The 18,267-nt window shown below is 43.9% G+C and overlaps 1 protein-coding gene across 1 annotated transcript in view; it reads right to left on the bottom strand.

Annotated features, from left to right (window-relative positions):
* LOC307183651 (protocadherin gamma-C3) overlaps positions 1-17,161 on the bottom strand; it is a gene marked incomplete at its 5' end in the record, with an annotated part of 178,578 nt that extends 161,417 nt beyond the window's left edge. The window contains 3 exons of the mRNA XM_079916467.1: positions 6,974-8,991; positions 9,187-9,502; positions 14,502-17,161. Coding sequence (XP_079772593.1) covers positions 6,974-8,991; positions 9,187-9,502; positions 14,502-16,919 — 4,752 coding nt within the window. The remainder of the gene's footprint in view (positions 1-6,973; positions 8,992-9,186; positions 9,503-14,501) is intronic.
* Positions 17,162-18,267: the final 1,106 nt, after the last annotated feature.

Genomic DNA, 18,267 nt, shown 5'->3' with positions numbered 1-18,267 from the left:
CTCCCTTTTTATTGTAACGAAGTCTTGCCTATCCTTCAAAAATCCTTTTTAGTTAAAATGGGATGTCTGAGACTTCTTATAATCCATACAAGTAGATGCCTTTGTACTCTGCATTTTCCCAGGGTATATGTAGGCTATGCTATTTTTTAAAAATTTATTTATTTATTTTTGGATGCATTGGGTCTTCGTTGCTGTGTGCGGGCTTTCTCTAGTTGTGGAGACTGTGGGCTACTCTACGCCGCGGTGCGTGGGCTTCTCATTGAGGAGCATGGGCTCTAGAGTGCAGGCTCAGTAGTGGCGCCAGGCTTAGTTGCTCCGCGGCATGGGGGATCTTCCTGGACCAGGGCTCGAACCCGTGTCCCCTCCATTGGCAGGCAGATTCTTAACGACTGAGCCACCTAGGCTATGTTTTATATGAAATTCTTAGAAAATTCTCTTTGAACATATAAAGTTCCCCTGACCCTAGCCATTTAATTTTTTTCTCATTACAAGGAAAGGTATATTAATATTGTAAAGATTTTTCCTAAAAAATATTCAAAGGTAATGTGCCTTTTTTCTGTGATGCATTTGTAGGCTTGGGTGAGAATATACACTTCTCTGCTTTCAGTTATTTTGTTCAGGTCCTTTTGTCTCACACTTTTGACTGTACCTTTTCCTAACACACTGAAGGAGAGTTGTATTCCTTTGTTTGAGACCTAATGAAATCTATTTTGGCCTAATTTTGGATGACGCTCTGGTGCGATTTTATGGGTGAAATTAATTTCATAAATTTCAAAATGGGCCAACAATTTCTAGCCCAAGAACGTTGTAGGACTCCTATTCCATTGTTGAAGTGGATGGTCTGGAAACCTCTCATAGAGGTTAAGACATATCTCCTAACATTTTAAAATCCTTCCCAAAGGACAAGACCTGCCACTCCAAGGCTCATAACAGTTTAGGCAATTGAGCTTCCCACCTTCAGAGAAAAGGCTGAAATCCACATGGATACACACACACACACACACACACACACACACACACACACACACACTTTAAGTATACAAAGTAGGGACTACATGCCAGGTAAAAGAATTTGACCAACATCTATGTTTTTTACCCTATCATTTTTATGTCATCAGGATGAAATGAGTTTGGTCTGTCTTGGAAGGAGTTAAGCATCATATTATTATAGCCTAAAATACCATATATATATGTGTTTATATATATATAATATATATTATATATATATATGCTTTATATATATATATATATGCCTGTTTACCAGGATAGACTAGGTAGGTTGGAGTGACAAACTTCATCACAGTGATTTAAAATGAAAAAAGTCTACTTATCGCAGGTATACAGATCAATGTTGAGTCAACCACAGGGCTCTTCTGTCACTGTAGTTATTCAAGGACCCAGATAGATGGCACAGTCACAAGTTCAAAGAGTAAGTTAGAAATCTGGTAATTTTTACAATGGCAACTAGAACTTCGTTTGGGAAGAAATTCACATACTTGCATTTACAATGTATTGGTCAGAACTATTTACTAGGCCCACTCAGCCATACCAGATCAGCAAGTGCAGCCCCACCACAATCCCAGAAGAAGAGAGGAACATATATTTAAACAAAAGAATCAATGACGACCACATTGCTTTATTTTCAAATAAATGTGTGTTAAAGCTTTATAATAACCACACTGGCATAACTGTTCTTTATAATGTTCAAAAAGAAATAAGCTCACCTGAATTTGCTTGGCATCTCCTTTCATTTCAAGTAAATCTTGAGATATCAGGAGAGGCTCGCTTTTCTCACAGCTCTCCTGGCTGATGAGCGTGTCCGCGTAGTTGGGCTGTGGGAAGATCAAGTGACTCCTCCGCGAGTCCCTGGTGAGCGAGACCTCCTGGGAATAGGTCTGCAGGAAAGCTTGCACCCCGTCCATGCCCACAAAATGAGAGGCGGGTACGCCCGCTGGTACACCTCCCGAAGCTTGCAGCACATGCGGTCTGTGCCAGCACTGCAGTCTGAGCGCCAGCAGCACGACGACAAAGGCCAGGAAGACGCAGGACACTACGGCCACTGCCACCACCAGGTACAGTGTGAGGCCTGAGTCGTCAGGGTCTGCTGAGGGCTTGAGGCTTCCCAATTCGGCCAGGACGTCTGGGATGCTGTCAGCTACTGCCACTGTGAGAGTGACTGTGGCGGAGAGAGGGGGCTGGCCGTGGTCCTGGACCGCCACCACCAGGCTCTGCTTGAGCGCGTCTCTGTCCAGCAGGGCCCGCGCTGTGCGTACCTCGCCCGTGTGCAGCCCCACCGCGAAGAGTCCCGGCTCGCTGGCCTTGAGGAGGCGGTAGGAAAGCCAGGCGTTCTGGCCTGAGTCTCTGTCCACAGCCACCACCTTGGTCACCAGGTAGCCGGGCTCTGCAGAGCGGGGTGCCAGCTCTACACCCGTGGAACCGTCGGTGGGGAGGGTGGGGTATAGGATTTCAGGTGTGTTGTCATTCTGGTCCAGCACGAGTATGCTTAGAGACACGTTGCTGCTGAGTGGAGGGTCCCCGCTGTCACTGGCTGTCACCAATAGTTTCAGGTCTCTAACCTGCTCATAGTCGAAGGAGCACAAGGCATACAGGACTCCGGTATCCGAGTTTATGGAGATGTAGGTGGAGAGAGGTGCCCCCTGGAAGGCATCCTCAGTCAGTGCATAGGTGATGTGGGCGTTCTCGATGCTGTCAGGGTCCTGGGCGGTCACAGAGAAGATGGAGGCTCCCCTGGGGTTGTTTTCAGGAATGTAGGCAGAATAGGAGGCATGAGTGAAAGCAGGTGGGTTGTCATTGATATCCGCCACATGCAGGGTGATGTGTGCGTCTGTGGACAGCGGCGGACTTCCCCAATCTGTAGCTCTCAGAGTGATGTTATATTCGGACACCTGTTCACGGTCCAGGCATCTGGCTGTCACTAAGCGGTAATATCGGTTTATCGATTTTTCTAAATTAAATGGCATATTTCCCAGAACAAAAACTGTGACTTGCCCATTTTGCCCCGAATCCCGATCATGCACGTTGATAAGGGCAATTTCCCTTCCAGCAGTAGCCTCTTCTGGGACTGATCCTGTGAGAGAAGTAATCGTAATTTCCGGGGCATTGTCATTCACATCCAGAACTGTGACCAGAATCTTAGCTCTTGAAAGGAGACCTAGTCCATCTTGTGCTTCAATTTTAATTTCATAGAAAGTAGCATCCTCATAATCTAGGCTTTGTGATATTGATAAATCCCCAGTCACTGAGTTGAGATTAAAAATCTGAGCGATTCTCCCAGGCATTTTATCTAGTACATAGGATACTTGAGCATTAAATCCCTCGTCAGGGTCAGTGGCATTCACCGTGAGCAGCCAGGTGCCTACCGGCAAGTTCTCCTGAACACTTACTCGATACTCAGGCTGAGTAAATACTGGTGGATTGTCATTTGCATCCAGCACTATCACTTGGATGCGCAAGTTGCTAGAATGAACAGGGTCGCCACCATCAGAAGCAATTAGGACAAGCTGGTGAACTTTCTTTTCCTCACGGTCAAGAGCCTGCTGCAGCACCAGCTCTGGGTACTTGGCCCCATCAGAGACACTCTTCACAGCCAAGGAGAAGTAGTCATTGGGGCTGAGCTGATAGTTCAGCAGAGAGTTCATGCCCACATCTGGGTCAAATGCAGTCTTAAGTGGAAATCGAGTTCCTGGAACCGTTAGTTCACCAATTTTTATTTCCAATTCCTCTGTTAGAAAATCAGGAGCATTGTCATTAAGGTCTTTAATTTCTATCTCTACTTCAAAAATTTTCAATTTGTCTTCAACCAGGATGTTAAAACTCACCAGACACCGCGCGCTCTGAGCGCAGAGCTCCTCCCGGTCTATCCTGCCCGCAGTGACCAAGCTGCCGCTTCGCGGGTTCAGAGCAAAGAGCTGCGTCCTACCTCTGGAGACGATGCGGACTCCCCGCTCCGCCAGCTCCTGGGGCTCCAGCTCCAGGTCCTTGGCGATGTTGCCCACGAAGGAGCCCTTCTCCAGCTCCTCTGGCACCGAATAGCGGATCTGCCCGCATCCGGTCTTGCACAGCGTCCCCAGAAGCGCGTACAGCAGGGCCAGTCCTCCGCCATTTCTGAATCTCAGGTAATTGGTCATTTCCTTTTTCGTGAATTATTTTCTCTGAATTGGGTACCAATTTCTCACGACGGACTTCAGTCTTATTTTCTCAAGGAACTAACCCTTTCGTGGGCCTAATTTATAGGTTACGGAGCTGGCTGACTGAAAGGGTGAGCTTTGGAGCAGCCTCGGATCTTGTAAATGTGATTTGCTGGTTCTTTGCTCTTTGGAAACAAGGAAATGGATTAGCTCTTCAGTGGCGTTTTCCTCCTTGAGTGGTGAACAGCGACGCTCAGAGGCATAACCGTTTACTGCACCCTCTTAGACAAACCCAAGCCAGACTTTCTGTTTCTCAGCACCTGAAATTCTTTTTATCAGAGGTAATGGGATCAGTTTTTATTTCACATAACTGAATCGCTATATGTTAAAGGATGTGACTTCAAGTTATCTTCCTTGGGAAGCCATGAGCTAATCTTAAGATCATTAATATTGCTTCAAACATGCTGAAGTTACTGTTTTGAAATGTTCAGACAAAGTTTAAGAACCTCACAGAAATATCAGCCATATTTATAGGCATGCCTCTTGAAATTTGTCCTTGATGGCCTGACATCTTGGTTTCAATATTTTCCATTTAACCCATCCATTAAACACACATATAATTAAGTGTACGACAAAACCTGGGGATTTAAGGTGAACAATATGAACACAGCCACTTTCACAGAGTTACAAGGATATAAAAGCAAACAAGGAATTACAGTGCATTGAGATAACTACCATAATGGGAGAAGACAAGGGCAATGGGAGGGCCTCCAACTTGGCCTTGGAAGTTAGCAAAGGCTTCCCCAAGAAACATGAGAGGAGTGGATCAGGGATAAGGCCTGGATGTGAGAGAGGCGAGCATGGGAATGCCTAGATGTGAGAGAGAAACCACAGAACTTCAGGGTACTGAAAGTAGTCCACTTTGCCTAAATCTAGAGTACGAAGATGTTTTTAAGGACTGAAAAACTGAAACTAGTAGAGATAAAGTTTTGTTTTATATGCCAGAAACCCTTTTCCTGTATTTGTTTTCCTCTCCAAGCACAGAAATAGGAATTCATTTGTCACTTCAATCATCAATGCATTATATACCTATGTATAAGGCATTTATTTTCAGGAAGTGTTACTATAAGCACTAGAAGGAACTTTGTATTCAATTTTCCTCAGTTCATACTTTTATTTACCTGCAAAATGTTATGACATATTATTCCACAGTGAGTTCCAACTTTATCTCAAAGAATATTATGTAACAGTAGTAAGACAATGGAATGCATTGTTTCAGATCAATTCTCCCTCCAATGCCCTTAAACAATAAAGAATCCCAGCACCTTAAAGAATGACAACACCATTATATACATGACTTAGTACATGATTATTTCCAAATAAAAGATGATCCCATTTATATATTAGTATAATTTTTGTTCTCTGTTATTAAATATATAACTAACATACTAAAAGCCAACATGGGAAGAGGAATGGGGAAGGTAAACTTGGTTGTAAGGGGGACTTATGTTGGTTGAGGAATTGGAAACATTTTTTTTTTTTTTTTTGGAAACATTTTTAACAGCTGCTGTGAGTAGGAAATTTTGAGAAGAGAAATGTAAAAGGAGAACCTTTAGGGGCAATAATTTGATATGGTCTCTGAATCCCTTGAGGATATATATTATTTTTAAAGATAAAAAGGCAATGTGGTTTGCACATATGAGAAAAAATAAAAGTAACGGCGGGGTGGGGGGAACATCCCTGCCGGCGCAGTGGTTAAGAATACGCCTGCTAATGCAGGGGACACGGTTTGAACCCTGGCCTGGAAAGATTCCACATGCCATGGGGCAACTAAGCCTGTATGTCACAACTACTGAGCCTGCGCTCTAGAGCCCGCAAGCCACAACTACTGAAGCCCGTGCACCTAGAGCCCATGCTCTGCAACAGGTGAAGCCATCGCAACGAGAAGCCCACGCACCACAATGAAGAGTAGCCCCTGCTTGCTGCAACTAGAGAAAGCCCACGTGCAGCAACGAAGACCCAACGTAGCCAAAAATAAATAAATAAATAAATTTATTTTTTTAAAAAAGTAACACGGAATAGAAACATCTTCACTGTTATACAAACCATGTATTATAGAGCAAATGATAACTCAGTCACTTCTTAAAGGAACACAGAGCTACTTTAGAGGCTAATGAGATTTTTAACTAAACAGAGATTCCATGACATACCCTCCTGAAACACGGTGAAGTATATATATTTCTAAATTTGCATCTTTTAATAGGGAAGATCATGCAAATCAAGAAAAATGAAGAATCTCACTGCCAAACTGAAGAAAAAATATTAAGACTGAGTGAGAAGAAAACAACCAACTAAAGTATTTCATTATTCATAAACAAATAAAAATAAACATAAAAGCCTTAAATTTTAAAGGAGGGAGGCATCTGGGGAAACATAAAAGTCAACATTTATATTTCTAAGAAGGAAAGAATTGTTGATCCAGGTGCATGAGATGGTTTCCTCAGGGATGAGAAAGAAGTATGAGAAGCCAGACACGCCAGTTCCTCAGGTAGTGCTCTTTTGATAACCTAAATATCACCTTCACTTAATAACTCCTGATTTATAATCATGACGCAATGATTCTAGCTCCTCTTCCTGTTTACACTGTGTGAACACTTAGAACTAGAAAGAAATAATTCACCAGGACTAATTTCCTAAAAATGGAATATATCCGCAAAGAAATATGGGAAATAGAAAAGGTATGGTAAACTGTGGAGACAGCTAAGTAATTAGGTAAAATTTCTTTTAGCAAAGTAGCTCACAGGTATATTGCGAAGAGAATTTACCTGAGAAAAAGTTTCTTCTTTGTCTTCAGGTATAAGTTGAGGTTCTGAAAGAAAATCCTTTTTCTCACAGCTTTCCTGGCTGATGAGCGTGTCCGCGTAGTTGGGCTGCGGAAAGATGACGTGACTCCCCCGCGAGTCCGCGGTGAGCCAGGCCTCGTGGGAATAGGCCTGCAGGAAAGCCCGCACCCCGTCCACGCCCACAAACTGAGAGGCGGGCACACCCGCTAACCCGCCTCCTGAAGCCTGGAGCAGGCGCGACGTGTGCCAGCGCCTCAGCCTGAGCGCCAGCAGCACAATGACAAAGGCGAGGAAGACGCAGGAGACCGCAGCCACCGCCACCACCAGGTAGAGTGTGAGACCTGAGTCGTCGGGGTTGGCATAGGTCCTGATGCTGCCCAAGTCGGCCAGGGCCTCGGGGATGCTGTCCGCCACCGCCACGGTGAGCGTGACGGTGGCCGAGAGAGGGGGCTGGCCGTGGTCCTGGACCGCCACCACCAGGCTCTGCTTGAGCGCGTCTCTGTCCAGCAGGGCCCGCGCTGTGCGCACCTCGCCCGTGTGCAGCCCCACCGCGAAGAGTCCCGGCTCGCTGGCCTTGAGCAGGCGGTAGGACAGCCAGGCGTTCTGGCCCGAGTCTCTGTCCACAGCCACCACCTTGGTCACCAGGTAGCCGGGCTCTGCAGAGCGGGGTGCCAGCTCTACACCCGTGGAACCGTCGGTAGGGAGGGCGGGGTACAGAATCTCAGGTGTGTTGTCGTTCTGGTCCAGCACGAATATGCTCAGAGACACGTTGCTGCTGAGCGGTGGGTTCCCACTGTCATGCGCTGTCACCCACAACTGCAGTTCATGGAATTGCTCATAGTCAAAGGAACGCAGCGCGTAGAGGATGCCAGTGTCAGAGTTGATGGAGATGTAGGAGGACAGAGGTGCCCCCTGAATGATGTCCTCAGCCAACTTATAGGTTACATGGGCGTTGTCATCACTGTCAGGGTCATGCGCCATCATGGAAAAGATGGAGGCACCTCTGGGGTTGTTTTCTGGAATGTAGGCAGAGTAGGAGGTGTGGGGAAAGGTGGGAGGGTTGTCGTTGATGTCTGTCACCTGCAGCAAAATGTGAGCATCTGTGGACAGAGATGGGTTCCCTCCATCTTTAGCGATCACAGTGATGTTGTATAAAGAAAACTGTTCCCTGTCAAGGACTCTGGTTGTAACCAGTCGGTGGTAATTGTCCACTGACCTTTCTAATTTGAAAGGAAGGTTCTCCGGGAGTGAACATGTGATAAATGCATTCTGCCCAGAGTCTCTGTCATGTACATTGAAAAGTGCTATTATGGTTCCTGGAGGAGAGTCTTCAGGAACTGAGCTGGTAGCAGACGTCATGTAAAATTCTGGGGGATTGTCATTTACATCGAGAACAGTGACAATGACCTTCGTTCTGGTCAGAAGGCCTGGACCATCCTGAGCTTCAATATCAATTTCATGGAATTTGGCATCCTCATAATCTAGGCTTTTTGTGATCGTTATTTCTCCAGATGATGACTTAAGCTCAAATACCTCTGAGGTTTCTTCAGGATTTTTCTCCAGAAAATATGCCACTTGAGCGTTGTATCCCTCATCTGCATCAGTGGCGGTCACTGTGAGTATCCGGGTGCCTACGGGCGTATTCTCTGGAACATTTACATGGTACTCGGGCTGTGTAAAAACAGGCGCGTTGTCGTTCGCATCCAGGACCATCACGCGGATGCGGGAGGTGCCAGATCTGATAGGGTCGCCCCCGTCCAAAGCCACAAGAACGAGATGGTGAACGGCTTCTTCCTCACGGTCAAGGGCGCGTTCCAGCACCAGCTCCGGATACTTATTCCCATCTTTTCCGCTTCGCACGTCCAGGGAGAAGTGGTCATCTGAATTAAGTTCGTACCTTTGGAGGGTGTTCTCTCCGACGTCTGCATCATGCGAGCTCTTCAGAGGGATCCGGAATCCCGGCGTAGTCAGTTCACTGATTTTTAGCTCCAGTTCCTCTACTACAAAGCGAGGGGCATTATCGTTAATATCTGTTATTTCCACCTCTACTGAATAAATACTCAATTTATCTTCCCGGAGTATGTTGAAACTCAGCAGACACCGCGCGCTCTGAGCGCAGAGCTCCTCCCGGTCTATCCTGCCTGCGGTGACCAAGCTGCCGCTTCGCGGGTTCAGAGCAAAGAGCTGCGTCCTACCTCTGGAGACGATGCGGACTCCGCGCTCCGCCAACTCCTGAGGCTCCAGTCCCAAGTCCTTAGCGATGTTGCCCACGAATGAGCCCTTTTCGATCTCTTCTGGCACAGAATAGCGCATCTGCCCAGCTCCAGCCTCCCATAGGGTCGCCAAAAGAAGGCACAGCAGGACAAGCCTTCCGCGGCTTGGCAACTTTAGCAGAGCCGCCATTTCTTGAGCTGCAGTCTTTTCTCCCAGGCAACTTCCAGCATCCAGGCCGGGATTCCAATCTTTATTCCTCAGGGTCTGAGGTGACCAGCATTCACGGGACCCAGGTAACTGTGGAGAGAAGTAGTGGGCTGCTGGACTTAATTTTTTTGCCGTCCCGAAGCTTGCGGGCCAAACGCCCAGCCTTTTGTGTTATGCGAGCCGTAATGTTGGAGTGGATGTCTCACAGGCTTACTTCTTAGGTGGTCAACAGCGACGCCCAGAGGCCTAAGTAATTTCTGCACTCTTTTAGGTAAACCCAAGTTATTATTTGTTGCCCCTGTGACTTTCAAGTTGTTTTGAAGAATCTTACAGTTCTAAGATACCTTAGAAGTAGCTCTTTCAAGTCAGGAGTCTTTTTTTCAGAATGAATAAGAATGGTGTGAATGAATGTGACCTTGATAGTAGTTGCAAGGAGAGTATCATTGAACGTTGGAGGCATTAATCAAGGCAGCCTCTGCCCTTATGCCAAACATCTTCAACCTCTTATTTTATATTCAGAGACAATAAGATTAATCTAAAAATATTAGCTACATTATATTCTAATGTTATATATTTTAAATTTCTGTGCTTAATGGCTTAGTATTGAACTTCAAAACCTGTATTTTTCCCCCAAAATCTGTATTTAAATTATTGAATTTTCGGACATTTAATTGGGTGACTACCCAATTAAGTCCTGACACTTTGCCTGATTGATGCTGGAGATAGAAATGGTGCACCTGATGAACACAGTCCCTGTTCTCAGGAAGCTTACAGGATAAGGGAGGACATAGTAAAGTACACAGAGTATTTTAATAGAGTATGGTAACTGCTATGATGGTTGGAAACCCTGGGCAATGGGAGAATACATAGGAAGGGTATCCAGCCTAGATTTGGGGGTCAGGAAAGACTTTTCCAGGACAAGATTGAAGCTGGATCCTAAAGGGTATGACTGGATCAAGAAAGAGGCTGGAGTAGTGTTCTAGAACCTTAGTACAAATTCTTGGAGGTGAGAGGCAGCACGAACATTAAGGAAACTGAAGGTGGTTTGTTCCTTGTTCTTTTCAAGATTGTTAGGGCTACTTGAGGTCCCCTGACACTCCATATGAATTTTAGGATGGATTTTTTTTCTATTTATACAAAAAAAGGCATTGGGATTTTGATAGGGATTGCACTGAATCTGTAGATTGCTTTGGGTAGCTCTATAAGTTTTTGATAGATACTCTTTATCAGGTTAAGGACGTTTCCTTCAATTTCCAGTTTGCTAAAAGATTTTAATCCTGTGTTGAATGTTCTCAAGACCTTTATTATGCCTCTATTGAAATGAACATATGGCTTTTTATCTTCAATCCCCTAATATGAAGTTTTATATTATTAGATTTTCTTATATTGAAATATTCTTGCATCCCTAAGTAATAAACCTCATTTAGTCGTAAGCTATAAATATTACATATATAGTAGATAGGATTTTGAATCAACATTCTTGAGCGAGATTGCACACTTCTGGTCTCATTTCAGTCTTTTTGCCTTTTGGCTTCTTCCCCATTGAACTTTTTTCATTTTTAACCCATTCCTCTGAGAACCCTGATGAAATATTTATTGGAAACAATTGATATTAACTCACCATGTTTTCTAGTAGAGCCTCTAGTTTGTTTTTTAAAACTTTTTCTTCAACATTGTTTTGATACTTTTGAGTCTCATTAAATAACTGCTCGACATCCCTTATTGTAGTTCTCTAAAGATTTCTGTTTCTTTGTCTTTGACAACATCTGGTTTTACTCTGTATATTATTTCCCACTCATGTTTCTTGCTTCGTATTAAGCTGTTTTATTTTTTCCTAGTCTCACTTGCTCTTCCTTCCCTTTCTCTTTTCCAGGTCTTTGTCTATAATCAGAATTTGGGGTTTTCTTTTAAGATCTCTAAAACGAATTTTAGTTTTTAGCCATCTGACTAGCCGATATTAGTCCCAGCACTGGACTTGACAGTAGTTTCATTTTCTCCCCACTGGTGTCGGCTTCTATTGCTTCATCATCATAATTCTTCTTTGTTTGCATTTCAATAATTTATACTTTTTGTTACTTTTCCTATTATTTTATTTAAATTTATGCTAATATTATATCTTTCTTGCTCTGTTTCTTGAGTGGCAAGCTAAACTCACTTGTTTTAAATCATTTGCTTTTTGAAATTCTTATAGTTGTCTACAGATTTACCCCTAAATATTCTTTTCTCTGCATTCCACAATTTTTAATAAGTAATATTTTAATTCTTATAGTTTTTATTTCATTGTGATTTTTTAAATCCAAGAGTAATTCAGGGTTGTAGATTTAAATGTCCAAACTTTTCTGTTTCCTTCTACTATTTTAAAATGTTTGCTTTGTGATTTTTCCAGCTTTATTGAGGTATAATTGACAAATAAAATTGTAAGATATTTAAAGTGTACAACATGATGATTTGATATATGTATACATTGTGAAAGGATTCCTCTACTGAGCTAATTAACACATCCACCGCCTCACATATTTACCTTTTTGTGTGTGTGTGAGAGCATCAGGTTCTACTCTTAGCAACTTTCTATTATACAATACAGTGTTGTCAACTGTAGTCTCACGCTATACATTAGGTCCTAAGGCCTTATTCCTCTTACAGCTGAAGGTTTGTACCCTTTTACTAATCCCTCCCTATTTTCCTCACCAGCCACTTTGTGATTTAACTACATACGGCATGTATATTATTTGTACTTTGAAATTTGCTCTACCATTTTTGTGATGACTATGTAGTAAATTGTTGTAGATTTTCCATATGTTCATGTAAAAATTGGCTATTCTATATTTGTTGTGTGTACAAATACCCAACAAATCTGTCAGATCAAGCTTATAGATTCTGTTATTCAAATACGCTGTGTGCTTAGTAATTTTCTGCCTGTGTGATGTATTCTTTCTTATGGAACTGTGTTAAAGTCTCTTTTAAATTTCAGATTTGAAAATAATCTGTATTATTTTCAAAGCTATATTGTTTGGTAATAGGAGCTCATGATTTTTATATCCTTTTGGTTGTCTGTTCTTTTTATAAGTATGATCAGTTCATTAAAAAAATCACCACTAATGTTGTTGCCTTAAACACTACTTTGGTGTTATATTAAATTGACATGACTGCTTTCTTGTGTGTAAAGTGTGAGTGCATATCTATCGACATCTTTACCTTCAGTATTTCAGTATAATTTTATTTTAAGCACGTATCTTGTCAGCAGAATAGATGGATTTAAAAAATCAACCAAGGGCTTCCCTGGTGGCGCAGTGGTTGAGAGTCCGCCTGCCGATGCAGAGGACACAGGTTCGTGCCCCGGTCCGGGAAGATCCCACATGCTGCAGAGCAGCTAGGCCTGTGAGCCATGGCCGCTGAGCCTGTGCATCCAGAGCCTGTGCTCTGCAACGGGAGAGGCCACAACAGTGAGAGGCCGCGTACCGCAAAAAAAAAAAAAAAAAAAAAAAAATCAACCAACTTGGCAATCTTGGTGTTTCAATAGGTTAAAAGGTCATTTATATATACACAGAAGCAAAGTTTTAAATTATAAGAGTTGAGAAAATTTTAAATTGTAACAACTTATGGTATTGAGAGTATACTCTTGGTACCAAACAGAAAATAAAAATAAAAATCCACACCTAGACATACAGCAAGAATGAGAGAATTTTTTTTTAAAGCCATCAGAGAAAATAAAGATTACCTAAAAAATAATAATTTGTTGGCAGGAAATTCTCACTAGCAAAAGAAAGTTCCAGAATTCTCCAGGTCCCAGGCCATAACTAGGTATTTTAATGGCACTTTAATGGTATGCAGCAGTGGTATTCTGAATATCACAGCTCAGGTCTGAGAGACTTAGTGTTCATTTCCTGAAGCCAGCATCCGTGTCCACCTTACTCCCTTGGTCTTTAGCTTGCAACAAGTTACGACCATGGGAACTGGTAGGTAATGTTTTTATGTGATTTTCCGCCTTTTTAACTAGCTAAGGGGCCTAACTGCTTATTTTGGATGCAAGCAGTAAGCCTGGCTCAGGTCCCTTGTTTAGCCCGAAGCCCTTTTGTCCCTATTACACTGCTTGAACAATCTCATCTAAGTACAAGACTAGAATTCCCACTTTAGTTTTAGCCTGGCTCACCACTTTCTGTCCCATCTTCGGTCCATTTAGCTATCTATCTTTTATTTGTGCCTGACTATGCTTCTGCTTTCTTCTTTTTTATTTTATACATGTATCTTTAATTTATTGGAGCAGAGTAAGTATATCAAAGCATAGATTTACTCCCCTACAATGCATTTCTTGTGAAGAGCTTACACACATTAAAATGGAATATATACTTGATTTCTGTTAGTTGTTTACATTACAGGCATAATATACAAATCACGAGGCTTCAAACTATTTCTCAAGTTGCACAGAAAATTTTCTGTCATTCATCTTATTACTTAATTTCATGTTACTTAAACAGTTGATGCATTCTTGAGCATGCATAAAACATGTCAAAATAAATGACTAAACAAAAGGCTAAGAAAGTTTAAATTTGCAGCTTACCTAGATTTCCATAATTTTATATTAACACAACTTAAAAATACTACTTTAGACAATCTTTACCTTTTCAAATGTCCCCAAATAAAACAGCGCCCCGACAGATGACATCTACATTAAACTTAAGGATAAATTAGGAGATATTTATAACTTAAGGATATTTGAAAACAGTATTAGTCACATTAATATTGGTGGACCTTTTCTAGTAAAACCCAATCCTTGCTAGATAAGACAATGGTAAAGCCAGACAAATAAAATTATTTGGCCAGAAGCAAGCAAGAAAACTTTAGAAGCCAAATCTCCTTGTTTCTAATGCAGTGCTCTTTCCACAACTCTTTTCATTAGAACTCTTTGTTCTAATGAAAGAACAATGATAAATATACTCCGATATAAACATTTAATGATTTCCCAGGATTTGTAAATAGAAAGCTACAATGATATATGGGAAATAGAGAACTGTTAGTAGTAAAGAATGGAAGCAAGTAAGTAAAGTCAGGAATTATTTTTATCTAGATAAATTTACTACACAAAGTTTACCTGAGAAAATGTTTGCTTTCTGTCTTCAAGTAAAGACTGGGGTGCTGATAGAAAATCCTTTTTCTCACAGCTCTCCTGGCTGATGAGCGTGTCAGCGTAGTTGGGCTGCGGGAAGGTCACGTGACTCACCTGCGAATCCGCGGTGAGCGAGACCTCGTGGGAATAGGTCTGCAGGAAAGCCCGCACCCCGTCTACGCCCACAAAGTGAGAGACGGGCACGCCCGTCAATCCTCCTCCTGAAGCCTGGAGCACACGCGACCTATGCCAGCGCCACAGTCTGAGCGCCAGCAGCAAAATGACAAAGGCGAGGAAGACGCAGGACACCGCGGCCACCGCCACCACCAGGTACAGCGTGAGGCTGGAGTTGTCCAGGTTGGTGGAGGGTTCCATGCTGCCCAAGTCGGCCAGCACATCTGGGATGCTGTCAGCCATCGCCACTGTGAACGTGACAGTGGCCGAGAGAGGGGGCTGGCCGTGGTCCTGGACCGCCACCACCAGGCTCTGCTTGAGCGCGTCTCTGTCCAGCAGGGCCCGCGCTGTGCGCACCTCGCCCGTGTGCAGCCCCACCGCGAAGAGTCCCGGCTCGCTGGCCTTGAGCAGGCGGTAGGACAGCCAGGCATTCTGGCCTGAGTCTCTGTCCACAGCCACCACCTTGGTCACCAGGTAGCCAGGCTCTGCGGAGCGGGGTGCTAGCTCCACACCGGTGGAACCGTCAGTGGGGAGGGCGGGGTACAGAATCTCAGGTGTGTTGTCATTCTGGTCCAGCACGAATATGTCCAGTGACACGTTGCTGCTGAGCGGCGGGTCCCCGCTGTCACTTGCAGTCACTCTCAATTGCAGGTCACGGAACTGCTCATAGTCGAAGGATCGCAACGCATACAGGACTCCAGTGTCTGAGTTGATGGAGACAAAGGAGGATAGAGGTACCCCCTGGATGGTGTCCTCCACCAGGGAATAAGTGACTCGTGCATTCTCATTGCTGTCAGCATCGTGGGCAGTCACGGAGAAAATGGAGGCACCTCTGGGGTTGTTTTCTGGAATGTAGGTGGAGTAGGAGTCCTGGAGGAAGACAGGGGAGTTGTCATTGATATCTGTCACTTGCAGTGAAATGTGTGTTTCGGTAGATAGAGTCGGAGTTCCCTGATCTGCTGCTGTTACTGTGATGTTGTACTGGGAGGTAAGTTCTCTGTCCATTGTTCTTTCTGTCACTAAACGGTAATAATTATCATCTAACTTTTCTAATTTAAAGGGTAGATTTCCAGAAATGGAACACGTAGTGTGACCATTGTCTCCGGAGTCCTGGTCGTGCACACTGATAAGAGCAATTATGGCCCCAGGAGGAAAGTTTTCTGGGACTGCAGTGGTGACAGAGGTGATGGTCACCTCTGGGGCATTATCATTTATGTCCAGAACTTTGACCAGCACCTTAGCTCTGGCCATGAGGCTTGAACCATCCTGAGCTTGAATTTCCATTGGATAAATTTTGTATTCTTCGAAATCCAGAGGTTCTTTATTTGATATTTCTCCTGTGTAAGAATCCAAGTGAAATACTTGTGCCACTTTGTGGTCTATATTATGAAACAAATATGTTACTTCACCATTGGCTCCCTCATCTGGGTCCGTGGCTTTTACCGTGAGCAGCCGAGTGCCCAGCGGCACGTTCTCAGGAACACTCGTGTGGTACTGTGCTTGAGTAAACGCTGGAGGGTTGTCGTTTGCGTCCACCACCTGAACTCGAATTCGGAGGCTTCCTGAACGGACTGGGTTGCCCCCATCAAAAGCAGTGAGGAGGAGGCGGTGGACAGCGTCTTCTTCCCTATCTAGGGGACTCTGCAGCACCAACTCTGGCTGTTGGGACCCATCAGGTCCCTGTTGCACATCCAGGGAGAAATGAGGGTTGGAGCTGAGCTGGTACATCTGGAGCGAATTCATACCCACATCAAGGTCTTGCCCAGAAGGTAGAGGGATCCTGGTACCTGGAGTGGTTATTTCATTCATTTTAAATTCTACTTCCTCTAACTGGAATTGGGGAGTGTTGTCATTAATATCAATTATTTCCACTTCAACAGGGAAAAGCTTCATTTTATCCTCTACCAAGACGTTAAAACTCACCAGACACTGCAGGCTCTGAGCGCAGAGCTCCTCCCGGTCTATCCTGCCTGCGGTGACCAAGCTGCCGCTTCGCGGGTTCAGAGCAAAAAGCTGAGTCCTCCCTCTAGAGACGATGCGGACTCCCCGCTCCGCCACCTCCTGGGGTTGTAGTCCCAGGTCTTTGGCAAGGTTGCCTACAAAGAAACCTTTGTCTGTCTCTTCTGGCACTGAGTAGCGGATCTTCCCAGCCTGGGCTTCCAACATCCACAGAAAAAGGAACAGCAAGACCAGCCTGCGGCAGCCGAGCACCTTCACTCGAATCGTCATTGCTCTCTTGCTTCGTAGTTTTCTCCCAGTCTGGCACCAACAGTATTGTTTCTATGCTCTTCTGAGTCTAAATTAACCGAATTTTCAGGAGAATTCAGAGCATAAAGGGGTCCTGAAGTAGGATCTGGGCAGCCTCAGGGAGTCTGTTTTCAATCTGGCAGTGATGGAGGTTCTAAGAAGTTTTTTTTTCCCCTCGGTGTGTTTGTGTGTGGGTGTGTGCGCGCGCGCGCCCGCTGCCTTTATCTCCCAGACTGGTGAACAGCGGCACCCAGAGTCCTAACCAGTTACTGCACTCCTAGATAATACTTGAACTTTCTCTTCTCATTAACCTGATCAACCTTTCCTCAAGTCTTAGTTTATTGTCAAGGAAATAGTTAAGCATTATACATTATAACTATGAAAAGGAGAAATTGCTGTGTTCATTTAATTAGTTACATCTACATATTGCTTAATTGTAACATACAGTAGAATCCAAGCTATCCTGGATATTCCAGTAGTATTCCCAAGCTATCAGCTTTCCATTTGCTAGTCAGGAAGTATCACAAAGGGGACAAATCATTCCTCCACTTCTTCTGTAGTACATTTTGATCACTTGATAATTTCACAGGCCATATAGAAGAGCAAATGCCCTTTGACTGGAGGATGAAAAAAACTAAAAGGAAAAATAAACTTTTAGAGTGTAAGCAAGACTTTAAAAAATTGGACTATCCCATTTCCTATCCATTGCGCTCTGAATATTTAGCAGAAACCTTGGAATTTTGAAGGACATATTTTACTCCATCCTTATTTTTCCTCTTTTACTGAAGCATCTATGTATTATGTGGATTTAAAAAGACCTTTAATATGGGCTTTTTTTTTTTTTTTTTTTTTTTTTTTTTCAGTACGCGGGCCTCTTGCTGTTGTGGCCTCTCCCGTTGTGGAGCACAGGCTCCGGATGCGCAGGCTCAGCGGCCACGGCTCATGGGCCCAGGCGCTCCGCGGCATGTGGGATCTTCCCGGACCAGAGCATGAACCCGTGTCCCCTGTATCGGCAGGTGGACTCTCAACCACTCCGCCACCAGGGAAGCCCTAATATGGGCTTTTAAAAGACCTTCAACTCAGCTGAAAGTAATATATTTTGATATATTAAAATAACACTGGGCTTGGACTTCCCTGTCCGTCCAGTGGTTTAGACTCCATGCTCCCACTGCAGGGGGCAGGGGTTTGATCCCTGGTCGGGGAACTAAGATCCCGCGTGCCACACCACGTGGCCAAAACGAACAAACAACAAAAAACCACTGGGCTCTTGGAATTTCATTGGAAAAATGTCACATGAATATCTAATTTAGACTAAATTTAAGAGACACAA

The sequence above is a fragment of the Stenella coeruleoalba genome (assembly GCF_951394435.1).
Source record: "Stenella coeruleoalba genome assembly, chromosome: 3".
Classification (NCBI taxonomy): Eukaryota; Metazoa; Chordata; class Mammalia; order Artiodactyla; family Delphinidae; genus Stenella; species Stenella coeruleoalba.
The sequence above is the reverse complement of the archived record's forward strand: the minus strand, read 5'-3'. Positions and strand labels throughout refer to the sequence as shown.